The sequence below is a fragment of the Monodelphis domestica genome, chromosome 2 (genome assembly GCF_027887165.1).
Source record: "Monodelphis domestica isolate mMonDom1 chromosome 2, mMonDom1.pri, whole genome shotgun sequence".
NCBI lineage: Eukaryota > Metazoa > Chordata > Mammalia > Didelphimorphia > Didelphidae > Monodelphis > Monodelphis domestica.
Genome location: NC_077228.1, coordinates 386503743 through 386522641, shown reverse-complemented (window position 1 = coordinate 386522641; position 18899 = coordinate 386503743). Strand labels below are relative to the sequence as shown.

The 18899-nt window shown below is 37.8% G+C and overlaps 1 protein-coding gene across 1 annotated transcript in view; it reads right to left on the bottom strand.

The window, feature by feature from the left end:
• Nucleotides 1-1923: 1923 nt before the first annotated feature.
• The window catches only part of SLC35F1 (solute carrier family 35 member F1), a 595685-nt gene continuing 578709 nt past the window's right edge, over nt 1924-18899 (bottom strand). Inside the window, exon 8 of the mRNA XM_001379678.5 lies at nt 1924-5442. Coding sequence (XP_001379715.2) covers nt 5218-5442 — 225 coding nt within the window. The 3' untranslated portion in view covers nt 1924-5217. The remainder of the gene's footprint in view (nt 5443-18899) is intronic.

Below are 18899 nucleotides of genomic sequence, written 5' to 3'. Positions count from 1 at the left end.
TGTGAATTTAGTGACTGATGGAAATCAGTCTGATAGGTGGAGAAGCTTTCTAGTGGCATTATGGTTATCCATTTCAAATACTCCTGACAACAAGGGGAATAAAAGGCAGAATTCATAATGAATAATTGATTTGTTTGACTAAGCTAATTGGTGAGCCAAGCATTTGATAGCAAGCCTGAAGTTAGGTCACTATTTAAGACCAGGAGACAAAAATGCCATAGAATTCACAAATTATAACTCTGAAAGACACTATTTGAATGGCCAAATTGCTGTCTTGCTTACTAGGCATTAGAAGAATAATTAACATTTTACAGCATTTTTTTAAATTAAAAAAAATTTAAAGGTCAATTTAAATGTTCACAGAGCTCTTTTTCTCTGCCTCACTCCAGCCTGTAAGGAAAGGAATTTTTCAAGTAAAAAAAAAAATCCTGGTGTGAAAATTTCTTTATTGAAGATCCGACACTGGGGGCTCAGGGGTGCGGTTATATTTCTGGGACAAGTATTGAGCCTGCTTGTGAATCTCCGCCCCCCCTCCAAACCCTTATCCAAGTATGTCATATCTTCAAAGGCAGAAGAGTGGTAAGGGCAAAGCAATTGGGGTTAAGTGACTTGTGCTGAGTCACACAGCTAGGAAGTATTTGAGTCCAGATTTAAACCCTGTACCTCATTTCTAAGCCTGGCTCTCTATCCATTGAGCCTCCTAGTTGCCCCAAAACCTGCTTGTGATTTGAATGCCAGTTATTTTGGAGACTGTTCCTTTACTTGTGGACCATCAGGATAATAAGGTGACTTTAAAATCTCTTGCTTAATTTTACTTATTTATTTTTTAAACAAACTTACTCTCCAGCTTTGTAATGAACAAAATTGACTGAAGGCTCCCTTTGCACATAATGTGTTAAAATTAGGATTTAAAGCTCCAGCCTCTCTCTGATGAAGCTCATAATCCGATGGGATATGAAGCGGTCTCACATTTCATTCATTTGGACTCCACTAATTCAGAGCTGTTGAAAATTTGGACATGAACTGTGCTGGTTTACCTCTGTACTCTAGAGGTAAAAAAAGGGACTTCCTAAGCAAATAAACAGTGTCATCAACATTAGGGATGAGTGGGAATAAGAAATGTTTTATTTTAGGAGAACGAATTGTTTATTAAAACTTGGTAACATATTTGGGCATAAATGATTAATGTACTAATTACAAGCAAACCTTCTGTAGTCGTAAAAGAAGGCCCAGGGGGATGTGACGATGCTTTCTTAACCATTATTTTATTGCTCTTTTTCCTTGTAAATCATTGAAAAATAAATATTCTACGATACAGATGGCCCTTTTGACCAACTAGTCCAAATTGGTGAGCTTTTACTATAAACACACAGGTCAAAATCTTGGAAACTTCTGCACCATTCCGCTCGAGGGCTATATAAGGGCTAAAGGGAGCCTCTTTTTCAAGGTTGCGGCTAGTTGGGAGGAGGAAGGAATGATCTCAGAAGTGGGTCCTGGGTAGAAAGCGTTCACGGCATCTAGAGCTCTTTCACTTTTAGGCTTGCATGCTGACGAAAGATGCCTCTTTTAGGTTTGGCATGATCCCGAGGGCCACATCCTCTGACCTTTATCATTTTTATGTGGAACTTCAACTGGTGGGCAAGATTTAACGGTTCGATTTGGTTTTTCCTTTGGGGTTTGGAGGCCTTTGAAATAACTGGCTAAATAATTAATCCAGCAGATTGGAAACATTATCAATTCTGCCTTTGAAGGCAGAGCTCTGGGGGCCCTCGGCACTCCTACCTAATTTGGAAATGCTTTCTCCTAGGTTGTTATTTTGGGGCGCACTCAGCTTGCTATCTGCTTTTCTTGCTATTTTCAGCATCCCAAGAGAGCCTCGGTTGACATCATAGCAGCAAGAAACAGACAAGGAAACCAATAACCTTTTGCTTTCGTAAAGCACTTATTTTTATTTGAAAACATTATACAGGCATTACATTGCCACAGCCAGTCCATATAGGAGCATGCAAATATCAAAAATGGAGAAAGTGTTGATTCAGCATATTGGTGCAGATTCTTTTTTTTTTCCTTCTTTTTGGTTTAGATTCCCATTCGCAATGGTCAGGGTTAGTGTGCTTATTATGGGGTTTACCAGTAGAATCCTACCCATGGGGTAAAGTTTTTCCTTTTAGCTAGCTTGGGACTATGAAATGGCTTAACAAAAACAGAATGAAATAAAAAACATACTACACACTTGTCAGAAGGTTAATAGCACAAGTTAGCAATATCTAAACTAAACACTGAAACTTTTCCATTATGACACAGTGATGCAATTTTTTTTTTCAATTGCTTGGTCTACCAGGGTGTGTGTTTGCAGCGGTGGAAAGCTGAACCAAGATAGCTCTGTCTGCTGATGGTGACTCTGGGAGTCCCAAACATATGCTCCCTCTGGTGGGGAGTGGCTAAGCAGGTTTCCATTCAGGAGCTAAAAATCACCCCCTATCTTGCTTTCGGCTGTTCGGCTCCCCAACGTGGTGGTATGGACAAGAGCTCTGGTTTATTTATATAACCACTGGCCCACACTGCTAAAGTCTCATTCAACCAGGAGAGATCTGTGAGCTGAAAAGCTGAACATTGCTGCTGGTGTCTATAGAGCTTCTGAAATTATAGGAAAGAATAGCTCGAATAACCACATCCTTCCTACTTTCCCCCTTCCCATCCTTCCTCACTAGACTAATTTGCATATAACAGGAAGGCTTATATGCCCTTGTTTTTTGGGGGGTACCCAGTGGACACTTCTGATCTGGGGGTTCAGTTCAACATATTATCCGTCTCTTTACCTGGAGGAGAAAGAAAGCAACACTGTAAGTGACTCCAGTGATGGGAAGGTCTTTGTGTAGGAGAGCTTGCTGGGTGATGATGAAGGGTGTACGGTGCGTTTCTAAACATTCACACTTGGTTTCCATACAATGGAGTCAATTAAAATATTCTATAAAAATGTTTCAAATGGCAGAGTTAAGCCATCTGTTGATTGCAAACCTTTTTATTTAAATTTTTAAAAACTCCCAAGCCAGTGAACTGACCTGGAAATGCCTTCAATCCAGTTGTTCCTAATAAGATTACTAAACATCTACAAATTAGTGTCATAAAAATGAATAGAAAAGAAGACTACAAACATTTGGCTTAAAAAATAAATACTAAAAACAGGATAAACCAAGAAAAGTATGCAAAATGAAGGAATGTAAACACAAAAATAAAACCACGGCCTTGAGAGGTGTTTAGACCCAAATAGACATAATGCTCAGAGAAAGGTATTTAATTGGCTTAAAAGGTAGCAGAGAGTACAGGAGATGGCAGGATTCCTCAGGATTGGGAGAATTTTAGCACAGTGATTTTTTTCCAGAAAATAAAAACATTCTTTTAAGGGCTTATCTGAGAAGACAATGGATTTTGAACAAAGCTGATTTTTTTTCCTCACCTGTCCCAAGGGATCTTTCTCCTGGAGGGAGGGCATGGCCAGACTATTCCCTCCATGCTGGAAAAATTTAAGACCAGGCTCCACATTCTCAGATTAACACTAAGGCATAGCTTTCCACTTTAGTGGAGTCCTGTCCTGGTTCAACCTCTTTAGAATTGTATTGCTATTTAGTGTGTCAAAAAAGTACAGACGCTTCTTTTGACTTTGCAGAAACCCTATGGTCTAGTTGATGTGCTTTATATTTGCACAGATATTTCTCTGACTTCTTTAAATTCTCACAAACCTTTTCTTTCACTTTATCAGTGCCTTCTCCGCATCAACCAAAGAAGATATTTCATATACTCACAGTTTACAGCTAACACTGGGAAATTAGGTGGGTCATATTTTTTTGATTCTTGACATGGAGTCCTTGAAAAAAAGGTTGTTTTTAGGGGAAATGAAACCCAAAGTATATAAAAACCCAATAATCTCTTATTACTCAAAAAGAAAAAAATAAGACAGTTTAAGAATATCTTAAAATATTAGTTCTACTTGCCAGGTGGATACCAAACAGTCTTTTTAAATGCCTAATTGTAAAATGATGGTATGTCTACCATTATGATGGTGTCAGATCAAGTGAATTACTCCCGGTACCTGCACTGCTTTTGCTCCCAAACTCTGTAGGTGTGTGGCACAATCTCACAAAATGAACAGTTTCCTTAATAGTACACTTGGAAAAAGGAAGCCTTCCAATTAGTAGATAGCACTGGCTTCTTTAAGTGTCTTGATTCTGTCCCATATTATCTTACCAAAAAATCTAGAATAAGGAAAAGAAAACACTGGGAGTTTTTTGGCAGGGGGCAGCAAGGGAAGAAGAAGCCTAAGGGAGAAAGGACAGATTTGGGTGAAAACAAATATTTTAGGGGGAAAAATAACTTCGCTTCTGGAGTTTCCCCATAACCTAAAGCAATGATACATCCCTGACCTTTTCATCATAGGGACTTGGTTGGCAGAAACATCATGGCACAACAGAAGGCAATGGCCTGGAGAAGTACGTAGTGATTGCAAATATAAAAAGGCTAAAATGCTCATTTTAGATCTATTCCTAGAATAGAGAATTATATGGTCAGTTGCCCCTCCCCACAAGGGTCATAGCTCAGATGACATATTGAGCTGGCAATCCAACAGGTAGTGTGGATTAACCATTAACCACCAGATTCCTAGGCCATTTAAGTTTTTTTTCTGGGGTGGAGCTCCTGTAGCATGCATCACTCACAAAGTCTATGCAAAAAACAAAAACAAAAAAACCAAAAAACCAAAACAAACCCAAAATATGATTCTTAAAAAGTGACTTGTCATAGAAAAGTGGGACTTATGCAACTGCTGTGGAACTGGTGGTAATTTTATTTCTATTTGGGGTAGGGCTGGAGGTGGTGTGCAAAATCCCCTCTCGATTATTGGTTCAATAACAGTAACAGTAATAATAATTAAAAAAATCATAATATACTAGCTTTTGATTCAAAACTTTTCACAGTAATTGATGCAGAGGGAATTGCGGTCAGTGTACACCCTAGACAGACACCTCTCCAAGTAGGCTATTTTGGAGTCTGGGTCACCAGGGACAATGAGCTTGTTCTTTGCAAGAGGCTTTCAGATTTGCTACCTTGCAGTCCACCTGGGTAAACTGCACCTGGTAAATACCTTTCTCTATGTACAATACAGAGATGATGGGCATACACGTGGCCACTGAGGCATTCTCAGTGGGGTGAGAGAGCCTAATCCTAGGCAACTCGCACATGGGGCTCCTCTTCCATCTCCTGCCCCAGGCTGGTATAAGTGACTGAAGGTTCCACTTGCCCAGAGGCTGGTAAGTCTACCACAGTTCCTGATGGGTTTCGAAACTGCTTGTATACCCGGGGGTCCTGGGCTATGTACGTGGAGGTGGAGGAGTAGAGCACCAGCCCAATGAGGATCGTGAAGAAGGACAGGAGATAAAGTCCTGAAAACTAAAGCACACATAATAACAAAGTCATTAACATGATTGGACCATTATTCACATTCAGTTGTTCATTCAACAGACATTTAGTAAATGCTTATTACATACAAATCACTATATTTAGGAAGGCATTGAGGGAGAAATAAGTAGATGATAAATAATAATAACAGCTAACATTTAAATAGCATTTTAAGCTTTGCAAATCAATTACATATATTGTCCCATCTGAACTTCATGGTAATCCTGTGAGTCAGGTGCTATTTTATAGATGAGGAAACTAGAAATAAAATACACAAAAATCACATGTGAAATATACTCCTAATTCTCCCAATACTTACGTTGTAATCTAGAAAGGGAGATAAGCTATAAACTATACCAATAACTAATACAAAAAAGAATGAAGTAAATATGTGAGACAAATTCTGAATTCTAATTTTGATGTTTAACCATGTTGTGGACAAGAACACACTTTCTGGTAGGTCTTACAAGGCTGGAAAGACTTTAAGTATGGGCCTAGTGACAGATTATATCATTGACATCCAGAGCCATAACTAGGGTGGGAAGAGCAGGGTTTTTTATGTTCAGAGTGCTAAATTTAGAGGATGCTAAATTTAGAGGTCACTGAGAGCACTGACAATCTATCATTCCTTTTTTTTTATTGTGCCTCATTTCGAGAAAAATAATAATTACTTTGGGAGACAGAGAGGGTATTGCCCTGTCCCCCTAAAGTGTCCCCAATTTTGTTATCCATCACCATCCTCAAAATCTGCTCCATTGGGCCATGCCCTCTGACTCTTCCAGGCACCAGTTGCCTTCAGGACCTTCAACTTCCCCCTTCTCTCCCCACTCTCACACTCCTGAAGCAGGATGAATGTTCTTTGCAAACACCAAATCCCTGCAGACAACATCCAGCACATGGGCCTCATTTCTCTTCATCTTCTTTCCCCACTTCTCCTTCCCTTTTCAGTTCTTTCACCCTCCTCTTCACCCACTCTTAGGTAGGATCTTCTCTTCCTGAGAGATCACAGGAGTCATCTTCCTCTCATTGCTAGCTCTTGACTTAATTGTAGTGTCTATCTCTGCCTCTCTCCCTCTCCTTTAGTCCTGTTCTGACATCTTATTTTCTATGTATCTTCTCTTTTTCGAATTTTGTTCCCCCACCACAAACACACACATGAAACAAAACAATGATTCACTTGTAGGCACGGTGCTATGAGTTTGTCCATGTTATAGGCCATATCTTCATTTCACTTCTACCTTCACTGCTGTCTCTTCACATACATTTAAGAGCAAAGTCTCTTACTGGTCCTTGACTGTCACACAATTGCTGCTGCTGCCCTTGGCTGCTGTATTTGTTCCCTCCTCTAGCATTTCTTGTCTGAGAGGCAAACAATTTCTTCAGGCATGAGTTTCTTTCTAAGGTTTTGAATGTCTCTCTATTATTGAATGTCTATCTTTTTTCATTTGTGGTTAAGTTTAGAATTGCAAGGTAGGTCTAGGCTGCATTCTGAACCCCATTGCTTTTCAGAACACATTCTTCCATTCCCTCCTGCATTTTCTGGTGAGTGCAGAACTGGCTTGTATTATTTGAATTTCCTTTCTTTGTATTTGAAGATCTTTCTCCTAGTTGCTTGCAGAATTGATTGCTTCTCAGTTGTTTGGCTCTTTCCCTCAGTCTTAGTTGCCACATAGCACCAGCTAGACACAGTATTCTCCCACCTGGCAGTTTGGGTTGGTTTCTATTGATTGGAGTTTGGATCCAGAGATCCAAAGGCTTTGGGATGAAGAGGATGTTTGGGCATGGGAATGAACTCTTTTTCAAACTTAGACATACGCTCTGTCCTGTTGCCTTTGTTCCTCCAATCTCTTGCAGACATCTTTTGTAGCACAGAATGCTTTTGTGACACTGGCTATTGAGGCCCCAGATTTTTTTTCCTGTTGTTTCAAGGTTGAATCTTCATAGCAATGAGGAGAGGGAGGAAGGCAGGAAGGTCCTGGGCATAGGGCTGTGTTTGGCTAAAACCCCATGGATCAGGTCAGTCTAGGGCAGTATTGCTGCCAATGGTATGAGGTAGGATCTTCTCTTCTTGAGAGATCACAGGAGTCACCTTCCTCTTATTGCTTGCTCTTGACTTGGGCATCTCTCTCTCTCTCTCTCTCTCTCTCTCTCTCTCTCTCTCTCTCTCTCTCTCTTCCTCTCCCTTTTCCCCCCTCTCACTGTCTTCCCCCCTCTCACTGTCTGTGTCTGTCTGTCTGTCTGTCTCTGTCTCTCTCTTCCAAGTGGTGGTGTGTGAGCTAAAACTAGGTATTAGTTCAGGGAATTTTTTACCTTCTTTTAGATCCCCTGTGTCCTAGATCACTGAGACAGCTGAAATGCCTTATCTTTGGTACATAATTTTTGTTTTGGAAAGGTTTAAAAGATTGTGAGGATCAGAGAAAATATCTAGTCCTCCATCTTGTTGGTCATGTAACCTGGAAGTAAGCTCAATCATTTCTATCCTGCTGAAGGAGCACAATTGCTATCAATATAATCTACATTTTTGTGTCCTGGGATAATAATGCCCCAGGCGTCTTGCCCTAAGAATAGCTCTGGATGACAGTTTCTTTTGAAAAGGCATTTTAGTCATTTTGCTAACCTTCTTTTCAGAAAATGAATGTCCTCTTTTCCAATTTCTGTGGTTTTGTAAACCCTGTGTATCTTTTGCTGGAATCTTCAGCCCAATTGATGAAGCATAAATCATTAACAAGTGTGTGGGAGTAACGAGCAGGCATGTGGAGGGAGAGCTAGTTAGATACAAGTACATAAATTAAAAGCAAAAAGATCCCAATATTACTCAAGAAGGAGCAGGTTGTTTATGGCTTCATTAAACCTGGAAGAAAATATGGATAATATATCTAACCTTTTAATAAAACCATAAACATCCTTATGCCTGACTAATCCAGCTGTATTTGGTCCCCTTTACCTTAATCAAATTTGAAGGCCATTTGTCTACACAGTTGGCTTTGCCAATTTTGGGGGAACTCTGTGCTAGAGCAGATTGTTAGAAAGCTCTAATGTAACACTTTCACCCCACAGAAAGCTTATTGGAGTAAATATATTGCTGGATGTTTTTCTAACATAGTTTCTTGGTAGTCCTGTTTGAAAAATACAAGGTACAAAAATGGTGCTAGCTTACAGAAAAGATGAGAAAAAAAAGTGAAATTCTTTTTGCACATGCCTCTGGGGATTTTAATGTATTCAGGAAACTTTCTAGATTCTTGAATCCTTTGAGAGTTTTATTGGTAGTCATTTGGCCAGAGAGTGTCTAATTTGCTTTCTATATGAAAAGAACTGTGGTTTTCCAGAAAGGTTAGGCTACAGGATTTGAAGGCAGAGAAGCTGGATTGAGGCTACTTTTTTAAACTTCTACCTGTGTAAACTTGGGCAGCATATGCAGGCCTGTTTTCTCATCCATAACGTGAGGGAAATGGACTGGCTGATATTTACTATCTTCCCAGCTCTAGCAGGGCTCCTTGTAGGTAGAAGGGACCACTGACATTTCCTGTCCTATTTTGATTTCTGGACAGAAGGTCTCCCTGCTCTCATACCCATCATCTGCCTGCTGGCTGGAACCTGGAAGTCCTCAGCATAATTTAATTGTTTTAACCATAGATGTTCTTTTCTACACCTGGTGCCTGATTAATGCAGCTATATTTGGCCACTCTTGCTTTATTTACCTTAATCAAATCCAAAGGCTAATTGTCTACAAAATCAATTCTGTTATCAACTTTGGGAGTTCTATGCCAGATTAGATCATTAGAAAAATCTAATACAATATTTTCTCCCCACCATAGCTTTACTGGGATAAATATACTGCCATCCCAACCTTGTAAAAAAAGACTAAATTATTACTATCAGTTTTCATTGAATGAATGTGAATGTGTTTTAGATAAGTCTTTTTTTTTTAACTCTTACCTTATATCTTAGAATCAATAACTGTGTATTGGTTCCAAGACAGAAGAGTGGTAAGGGCTAGGCAATGGGGGCTAAGTGACTTGCCCAGGATCACAAGCTAGGAAGTGTCTGAGGCCAGATTTGAACCTAGGACTTCCCATCTCTAGGCCTGACTCTCACTCCACTAAGCCACCCATCTGTCTCCATAACAGTCTTAGTAGAGTCAAAAGAGATGAAAAAATATACAGAACTGAGAGGCAAGGATTGGCCCAAACTCTTCAAACTGTTGGCTAGAATCTAACATGGTTGGGATCCTTGTAGTAGTTCTAGATCATTCTCTAGCCAAAGCACTGGGTAGGTATAGTTAGTGATTATTTGCCTTCATTCCCATCATGAACAACCTTTTGGGGCTTTAAAAGACTGTCTGCTCTTTCATCCAGCCTTACCATTGCTGGTTTTGTACCCCAAAGAGATCATAAGGTAAAAGACTTGTATAAGAATATTCATAGCTGCACCCTTTGTGGTGGCAAAAAATTGGAAAATGAGGGGATGCCCTTCAATTGGGGAATGGCTGAACAAATTGTGGTATATGTTGGTGATGGAATACTATTGTGCTCAAAGGAATAATAAAGTGGAGGAATTCCATGGAGACTGGAACAACCTCCAGGAATTGATGCGGAGCAAAAGGAACAGAACCAGGAGAACATGGTATACAGAGACTGATACACTGTGGTACAATTGAATGTAATGGACTTCTCCATTAGTGACAATGCAATGATCCAGGACAGTTCTGAGGGACTTATGAGAAAGAGCTCTATCCACATTCAGAGGAAGAACTGTGGGAGTAGAAATACAGAAGAAAAACAACTGCTTGATCACATGGTTTGATGGGGATATGCCTGGGGATGTAGACTCTAAAAGATCATCCTAGCACAATTATCAATAATACGGAGATAGATCTTGATCAATGACACAAGCAAAGGCAAGTGGAACTGGCTATGGGGGGGGGGAGAAGGAGGGGAGGGAAAGAACATGAATCATGTAACCATGGAAGAATATTCTTAATTAATTAAAAATTTTTCTATTAAAAAAACTTTAAAAAATCAACAACTGTTTGCTACTCATTCCTTCAGGGAACTATCTTTTTGACCATCTTACTTACTATTAGACTAATAGAAGGGAGGGAGAAGGAAAATAGATAAAAAATCAAATTAGTCTGCTTTTCTAGAGGGAATATCTGTAGATTTCAATGATTATTCAGATTCCCTTCATCCTACTATTGGCTAAACTCTTTCTTACCTCATTCAGCTAATATAAGTATGTGTAGTCAATATTCCCAGGCAGAAAGGACCACAGGGAGTGAATAAATAACTGAAATTTGTAGGTAATCCCCAAACCTCACTTTAGCCAAATGGTAATGATCTCAGACTTAATAATATATTAAACCCAAAGGGAAAAATTCACCATTTGAGCCATCTTATCCAATTTCCCCTGGCCAGCCCTGGAGTTTAATGCTAATGAACAGCTTCAGGGTCAGAAGTGAAACTGACCATAGGAGGGAGGAAAAAGAGCCCAAAGAAGCTGTAATTTAGGCAATTGGTGCCTGATCATAAATCAAGATTATCTATCATTAGATAATTCATTGAGGCAAAAGACAGTCTTATAAATGGCATTCTCAAAAAATGGCAAACATTGCTATAAGCTTAGGTTGTGGCATTTGTTGAGATGTTTTATTATAGAGGACAGAATGAATTTTGGGAGTCAAGAACAAAAATCATCTTTTTTCTACTCTTTTCTTTACTCTCTTCTGAACCTTTTTATAGCCAAGCTGAAAAAAGAAAAAAAAACACCTCATTCTGTGCCAATTTTTTCAAATAGAGTGATGCTCTTGACTCAAGTTCAGGGTTACTTTAATTTCTGAGGCCTCTAGATGGCACAGTGAATAGAATATTAGGCTTGGAGGTAGGAAGATAATCAGTTCAAGTTCAGCCTCAGACATATGCTCCCTGTATGACCTTGGGCAACTCACTTAAAAAAATGTTTGCCTCAGTTTCCTCACAACTGTAAAATGTGGATAATGGTAGCACCCACCTTCTAGAATTGTTGTGAGGATCAAAAGCATTTAAGCATAATTCCTGTCACATAGTTTGGGGCTATATAAATGCTTTCCATAACCATTTTTTATTTATTTAACTATTAATTATTTAATTTTATCTCTCTGTAAAAATAATTTGTCCTATTTTATGGTAGAGTAGGAAGAATTCTGAACTGGTAACTGATAGATCTGGGTAGAAATCTGCCTGTGCTATTTAGCAGTTATGTGACTAGTAAAAGAATGTGTGAATCGTTTAAAACAGATAACCACATTTCATTCAATAGTGATATCTTACCAATTAAAAAAAATCTTTTGGAATCTCAGCTATCCCATCTGTAAAGTGGTGCTTTTATAATATCTTTAATTAGTATCTACTGAAATTATTGTGAGGAGTTATAAAGACATCTGTAAAGTTAAGCTATTATTATTTCTAATATTACAGTGTACTATAGTAGAAAAATGCTTGTTGGATTTTGAGTTAGGAAGATCTGGGTCCAACTCCAGCTTCTGGTCTTATTAGTTGCTATGTGAAGGGGTGCAAGTCATTGAACTTCTCTGAATTGTAGTCAATACTTTAAGATTCTATCCTATAGATGGCAGCTGGGTGGCATAGTTGATAAAAGTGCTGTGTCTGGAGTCAGGAAAACCTGAATTCAAATCTGACCTCATCTACTTACTTGATCTGTAAATATGGGCAAGTCATCTGACTTTTGTTTGCCTTGGTTTCCTCAACTTAAAGTACTCTAAAAGCAACCCATTCCACTTTTGAATAACTCTAATTTTTAGGAAGTTTGCCCTCAATAAATTTAATCTTACAATGAGACTGAATTTGCTCCTTTTTCAGTGTCCGCTTTCTGGGATCAAGCAGAATAAGACTAATTTTTCTTTGACAGGGTATCCCTGCAAATATCTGATTACATGGAGAATGTCATGACAGTAATCTTTCATCTAAAGATGATTTCACCCAACCCAATGTACTTTAAGAATCAGACAAGAAGGCTGGCTCCAACATATATTTGCCATGAGAAATTTAGATTCATTAGAGTATTATAATCCTATACTAGCTATATGCATCCAGAAAAGAATTGAACATGAGAAATAATCACCATCATTTTTTCCAATAGAAAATGCCAAGAAAAATGGTTTCATTTAATTTCTTCTTCCTTTTTTAGCTTGATATTAAAAAAGACAATTGTATTGTACCAGCTCTTATTAACAGAGTCCCTACTGGTTCAAAACACTGCCTCCCCTTTCAAGAGTGGGGAAATCACTGGGAGACTTAAGGCTACTGTGAAATTACTAATTGTAAATAAATCCTTGAGCTCAGGCTTCTTGAGTAAAGTTAGAGAAATGGTGTGTAAACATTAGAGGAGAGACAGAGGAGTAAAGGGAAAATGGACTGAAATCCTTTTTCTTCTCAGTTCTCAATAGATTAGAACTGACAAGTCACTAAAACATCAGGTAACAGCTCCCCATGAATGCTAAAGGAAGGAGGCTGTAAGAACCAGCAAACACCTTGTTAATCAGAGCAGAGCACTTATCATCCCCATTCCAGAAATGTCTGTAAATAACAAAAATGGAGGACAAAGGGCTGCTGTTAAGTCCAAATTGTGATGTCTTTTCCTGTAGGTCCAGATTACTGTCATGTGTTCCCAATGTGCCCTTGTGAGCTACTTTATCTAATATAACAGGGACACATTGTGAAGCTTTAAAAAGCTGAGGAATGATGCTCATGTATAAAGTCTGTTTAACAAGAACGTAATGATAATAACACATTTCTACAGTGCTTTAAAATTTTTTTAATTCTTTATGCCAATGTCAAGATGCTGATGTATTGAAATAAAATGATTTTAGAAGAGCTCATAATGTGCATTTAGAGAGGAGGATGGGATAGATGGGAAGAGAGTGGAAGTCGGATTCCTATAAGATCTTCTATCAGTCAACAGCTGAGGGAAACTCCTAATTACATTAAAGTTTGTGAATCTTTGTAATTCTTTAAGTAAAGATTAAATATTATTGAATAAGGGGTCAGCTACCACTATTTTTCATTAAAAGAATGTGAAAGCTCCAGGAAGATAGAGGAAATCTCACCAGAGATGAAATATGGTTCAAGAAACCCTACCTTACTTGTAGGAGGAACAATATCCTAACATCTCCTCCCTCCTCTGCCCCTATTCAAGTTAGGTTAGCTTACCCTTAGCCAATAGACATTGATTATTTATTGTGAATTAGGAACTATGCTAAGTGCTGGGGAAAAAAATCAAGGGAGATAGTCTTTGCTCTCAAGCCACTCACAATCTAAGGAGGAGACAACATGCAAAAAACTATGTACAGATAATTTGTATACAGCATAAATTGGAAATAATAAAAAGAAGAAAGGCAATGGTTTCACAAGTGAATTTTACCAGACATTTAAAAAACAATTAATTCCAATATTATATAAACTATTTGGAAAAACAGTTGAGAAAGGAACTCTCCCAAATTTCTTTTATGACACCAATATGTTGTTAATACCTTAAAAAAGAGAGAGAGAAAGAGAAAAATATAGATCTACTTCCCTAATGAATATTGATGCAAACATTTTAAATAAAATACTAGCAAGGAGATTACAGTAATATGTCACAAGCATTACATACCATGACCAGGTGGATTTTATACCAAGAATGCTGGGATGGTTCAACATTAGGTTCAACAATCAGCATAATTGACCATACCAATAACAAAACCAACAGAAACCATATGAGTATCTCAATAGATTCAGAAAAAGCTTTTCACAAAATTCAACACCCATTCCTATTAAAAACTCTCGAGTACATTGCAATAAATGGAACATTCCTCAGAATGATAAATAGCATCTTTCAAAACCATCAGCAAACAGTATCTACAATGGGGATGAATTTAAGTCTTCCTATAAGAACAAAGGTGAAGCAAGGATGCCTATCATCATCACTATTATTCAATATTATGTTACTAATGCTAGCTATAACAATAAGAAAAGGAGAAATGGAAAGAATTAGAAAAGGAAATAAAGCTATTGCACTTCCCAAATGATATGATGGTATACGTAGAGAATCAACAAAAAACTTATTAAAACAATGAATGTAAGCAAAGTTACAGGATATAAAAAAACCCAACATAAATAATCAGCATTTCTCTATACTACATATAAATTCCAACAGCAAGAGATAGAGAATTCCATTTAAAATAACTCTAGACAATATAAAATACCAGGGAGACCACTTGCCAAGACAAACCCAGAACTATAGGAACACAACTACAAAACACTTTTCACCCAAATAAAGGCAGATCTAAATAATTGGAAAAAAACATTAAGTAAAGTTACATATTTAGTTCCATACTAAACTACCTGAAAATTATTTCAAAGAGCTAGTAAATATAATAAAATTTATATGGAAGAACAAAAGGACAAGAATAAAAGGAATTAATAAAAAAATACATGAAGGAAGGTGACTTAGCCATACCAGTCCTCAAATTGTATTATAAAGAGGCAACCACTAAAACAATTTAGCACTAGATAAGAAATAATAGAGTAGCATATCAATGGAACAGATTTGGCCCTCAATATGCAGGAGTAAATGACCTTAGTAACCTAGTGTTTGGTAAATCCCCAAACCCAAACTTTTGCAAACAGAGCTCACTATCTGACAAAATTTCTGGAAATTTCTGGCTCTTTGTGATGTCTTTTGGGATTTTCTTGGCAGAGATACTAAAACAGTTCATCATTTTCTTCTCCATTTAATTTAGAGATGAGGAAACTGAGGCAAAAAAAAAAGAGTGGAACCTCAAAAGATAGAAAAGCAAATGAGGTGGAAAAAAATAATTAGAAAAATAAACAAGGGCCCAGGGTCATACAACTAGTAAGTATTTAAGGTCATATTAATCTTCTTTATTTACTGTGCATTAAGTATTCTAATGATTGAAGGTAGTAACTCCCAGAGATCCAAAGAGTTGTAGAAAGTGACAGTGCCTGAGATCAGAATTTAGATTTCGGTGTAGTAATGTCTTCGACAAGGATGGAATACCCCTGAAGTGAAAATACATTTGGCCTGGAGAGTTACAAATCTGATTTAAAAGACTTTATGTCAAAAATGGAATGATAGGGAGAAAACTTCACATCTATCAAGCCAGAAGATAGCAGGTACAAACAAAGGTAGTGTATTTGTAAAGTGGACCAGTAATTCTCATGAGAAAAATAGAAGAGGAACTGTAATAAAAACACAAGGCCTCCCATATTTATGAGTCGTAAAAAGTGAACTATCTACCTAAAGGCAGATAGATAAATTTGGCTTCATAAGTATCACCGAACATCTCAGAGATACTTGGTCGGTTGTGACTTATGCCTGGAATATGGTCATGGAAAAGTATAATTTATCCAAGAGGAACAGATTAGATGAAAAGAGCTATGTAGTAGTGTCACATATTACAAATATATACTTATTTAAGGAAGGCTATAGATTGGAGTGGGGCAGCATGGTAGGGAGCACTTAAGTGATGATTAATGAAGGAAAAACAGATTAATAATGTGGCGGGAGTACTTACCTAGGGAGAAGGAAGAAAATTAATAATGAGTTTGGGAAAGAGATCTCAAAATTAGGTTGGATGTAGGATATAATAATGATGTGGGAGACCTCTCCTCTCTACCTCATCTCTTTTCCTCTAAAAGCAGAAGATCTAATAAATCCTTTAACACACAGATCAAATTTCACCTTTTGTGGGAGGTCTTTCCCAGTTTCCCCCTTGTTAGTGCCTTCCCTCTGAAATTACTTTTCATCTTACCTGAATATATCTTGTAGGTTCTTAATTACTTACATGTTGTCTCTGCCATTAACAGGTGTTCTACTTGAGGGGAGTGGCTCTGTTTTTACCTTTCTTTGTATCCCCAAGCACAGTGCCAAATGTTTGATGACTGTATGTTGTATCTGAAGGGTAATTTAATTGAAGAAAGGGTATAGGAAATCTCTGGATCCAATTCTGGCCATTTAGAAGGAACTAGTGGCTGCAGTTGAAGAATTAGAGACATTTAAGGTGGAATAAGTTTGGAGCAGTCTAGTTTATACTTGAGATATTAGGAGAGATTGGTACATTATGGGAGCTAATATGAAGTAAGAGATACACAGCTAGTCAAAACACTCCAATATACAAAAACAAAGCACCTTGAAACAAAGGAAATCAGGAGAGATGTATCTCACTGTGGTGAGAAGGGAGAGTAGTCCAGCAAGGGTGGCATGAGGGAAAAGCAACAGAACTTGGACCAGCTCAAAGTGCTTCCACTGAGGCAAAAAAAAAAAAAGAGAGTGGGGAAGAGCCCAGTGCCAGCCCTATGTGCTCCTATTTGGCCTGAGGTAAGGAAATGGAAGAACAGGGAGCAGTCCAACACAAGGAAAGAATGAGGGAGCTGCTGAACATGCTGCAGAATGGCTTGAGACAATGAAGCAACGAATTGGGGAGCAGCCCTATGCTGCTAAAAAGTCAGAGGCAGTGAAATGGCAGACTGGGGAGCAGCCTAATGCCAACTCTACTGTAATAGGGGCTTCCACATGGCCTTAGGCAACAAATTGGGAGAGTGGGGAACATCCCAACATAGGAGACAATAGGGGGACCAATAGCAGGGTGATCAGAATCCAGCTAGACAAGTTGCAAGCCTCCCCACAAGAAGCCAGCTGGGCTACTCCCTTAAAGTGCATGCTGAGGGACACAAAAAGCAGCCAGACTCATTCCAAATACCAGAGAAGGCCATACTGCAAGCTTGGAACAGCACTCCCTGTACCCTAGAAACAGAGTGGAACCTCAAAAGATAGAAAAGCAAATGAGGTGGAAAAAAATAATTAGAAAAATAAACAAAAGGCAAAAATGCCCCCTAATTTGAGAAAGTTATTTTAGTGATAGTGAAGATCAAACTATAAACTCAGAAGAGGACAACAATGGCAAAAAGAAACCTTAAACCAAAAAGCAAAGTGATAATTTTTTAGGCCCCAAAAGAAGTTTTGGAAGAACTTGAAAAGAGGTAAAAAAGAATCAAACAATAAAAGAAATGATAGAAAGATTCAATGATTTGGAAAAATTCATTGAAGGGAAAAATTGCCTAAAAACCAGATGGGCCAAATGGAAGAGCAAGAAAAAATGAAGAAAACAATGCACTAAAGACTATAATGGACCAAATGGAAAAGGAGACATAAAAACTCAAGGAAGAAAATAACTTCCTAAAAATTAGGAGTGAGTAAATGGCAGCTAATGACTTCATAAGGTGTCAGAAAACAATAAGACAAAATCAAAAGAACAAAACAGAAGATAATTTGAAATACCTCATTAGAAAAATAACTGACCTGGAAAATAAATTGAGGAAAAAGAATCTAAGAATATTTTAATACCTGAAAGCTATATTTAAAAAAAAAAAGAGTCTGGACACCATATTATAAGAAATCATCAGGGGAAATTACCTTGATGTCCTAAAAGAAAAGATGAATATAGAAAAGGAAAAAATCCACTGATAACCTCCTGAAAGAGACCCTAAAATAAAACATCCCAGGACCATTATAGCAAAATTTAAAAAACCCCAGGCCAAGTAAAAATTACTCTAAGCAGCCAAAAGGAAACAATTCAAATACCATGAAACCACAGTCTGAATGAACAAGACCTGGCAACTTCTACATTAAAGGACTAGAAATAATGGAAACTGATATCCCAAAAAGCAAAGGATTTAAACCTACCACTAAGAATCACTAAGCATAATCTTCTGGGGGTGGGGGGAAATGATATTTAATGAAATAGAGGAATTCCAGGCAGTTTTGCAAAAAAAAATTAGAGCTGAAAAGAAAATCTAATAAATAAATTTGCAACACAAGAGAAACATAACAAGGCAAACATAAAAATGAAAATTTAAAGGTTTCAACAAGGTTGGATTGAGTAATTCATACCTGAAAAGGTAATAATTAACATAAGTATGATATTTGAGATACTTAAAGTATTTACAGTATTCACAATATCTAAAGTACTTAAGATGTTTAAGAACTTTATGAATATTAGAATAGTAAGGAGTGAATATAGAAAGAAGTAAGGGAGTAAGCAGAACAGGATGGGTTGTTAATCCTTCCCCCACCTGCAGAAAAAGGGATGGGAAAGAGTAACACATGAGATATAATGAGGGTAAATTATCTCAAACAGAGAGGCAACTGGCTATAGGAGAAGATGGGGGAGGGTTTATGGAGGAGAATACTTGAACTTTACCCTCATGGGAATTAGTTCAAAGTGGAAACAACACTCACTCATTCAGGTATAGAAACCCACCCTACCTTATAGGGAATGAGGAGGGAAAGGGGAATGAGAGAAGATGAGGATAGACAAAAAGGAGTGTGAATTGAGGGGAGCAGAAGCAAAACATTTGTGAATAGAGAAAGAAGAGAGAGACAGACAAATGGGG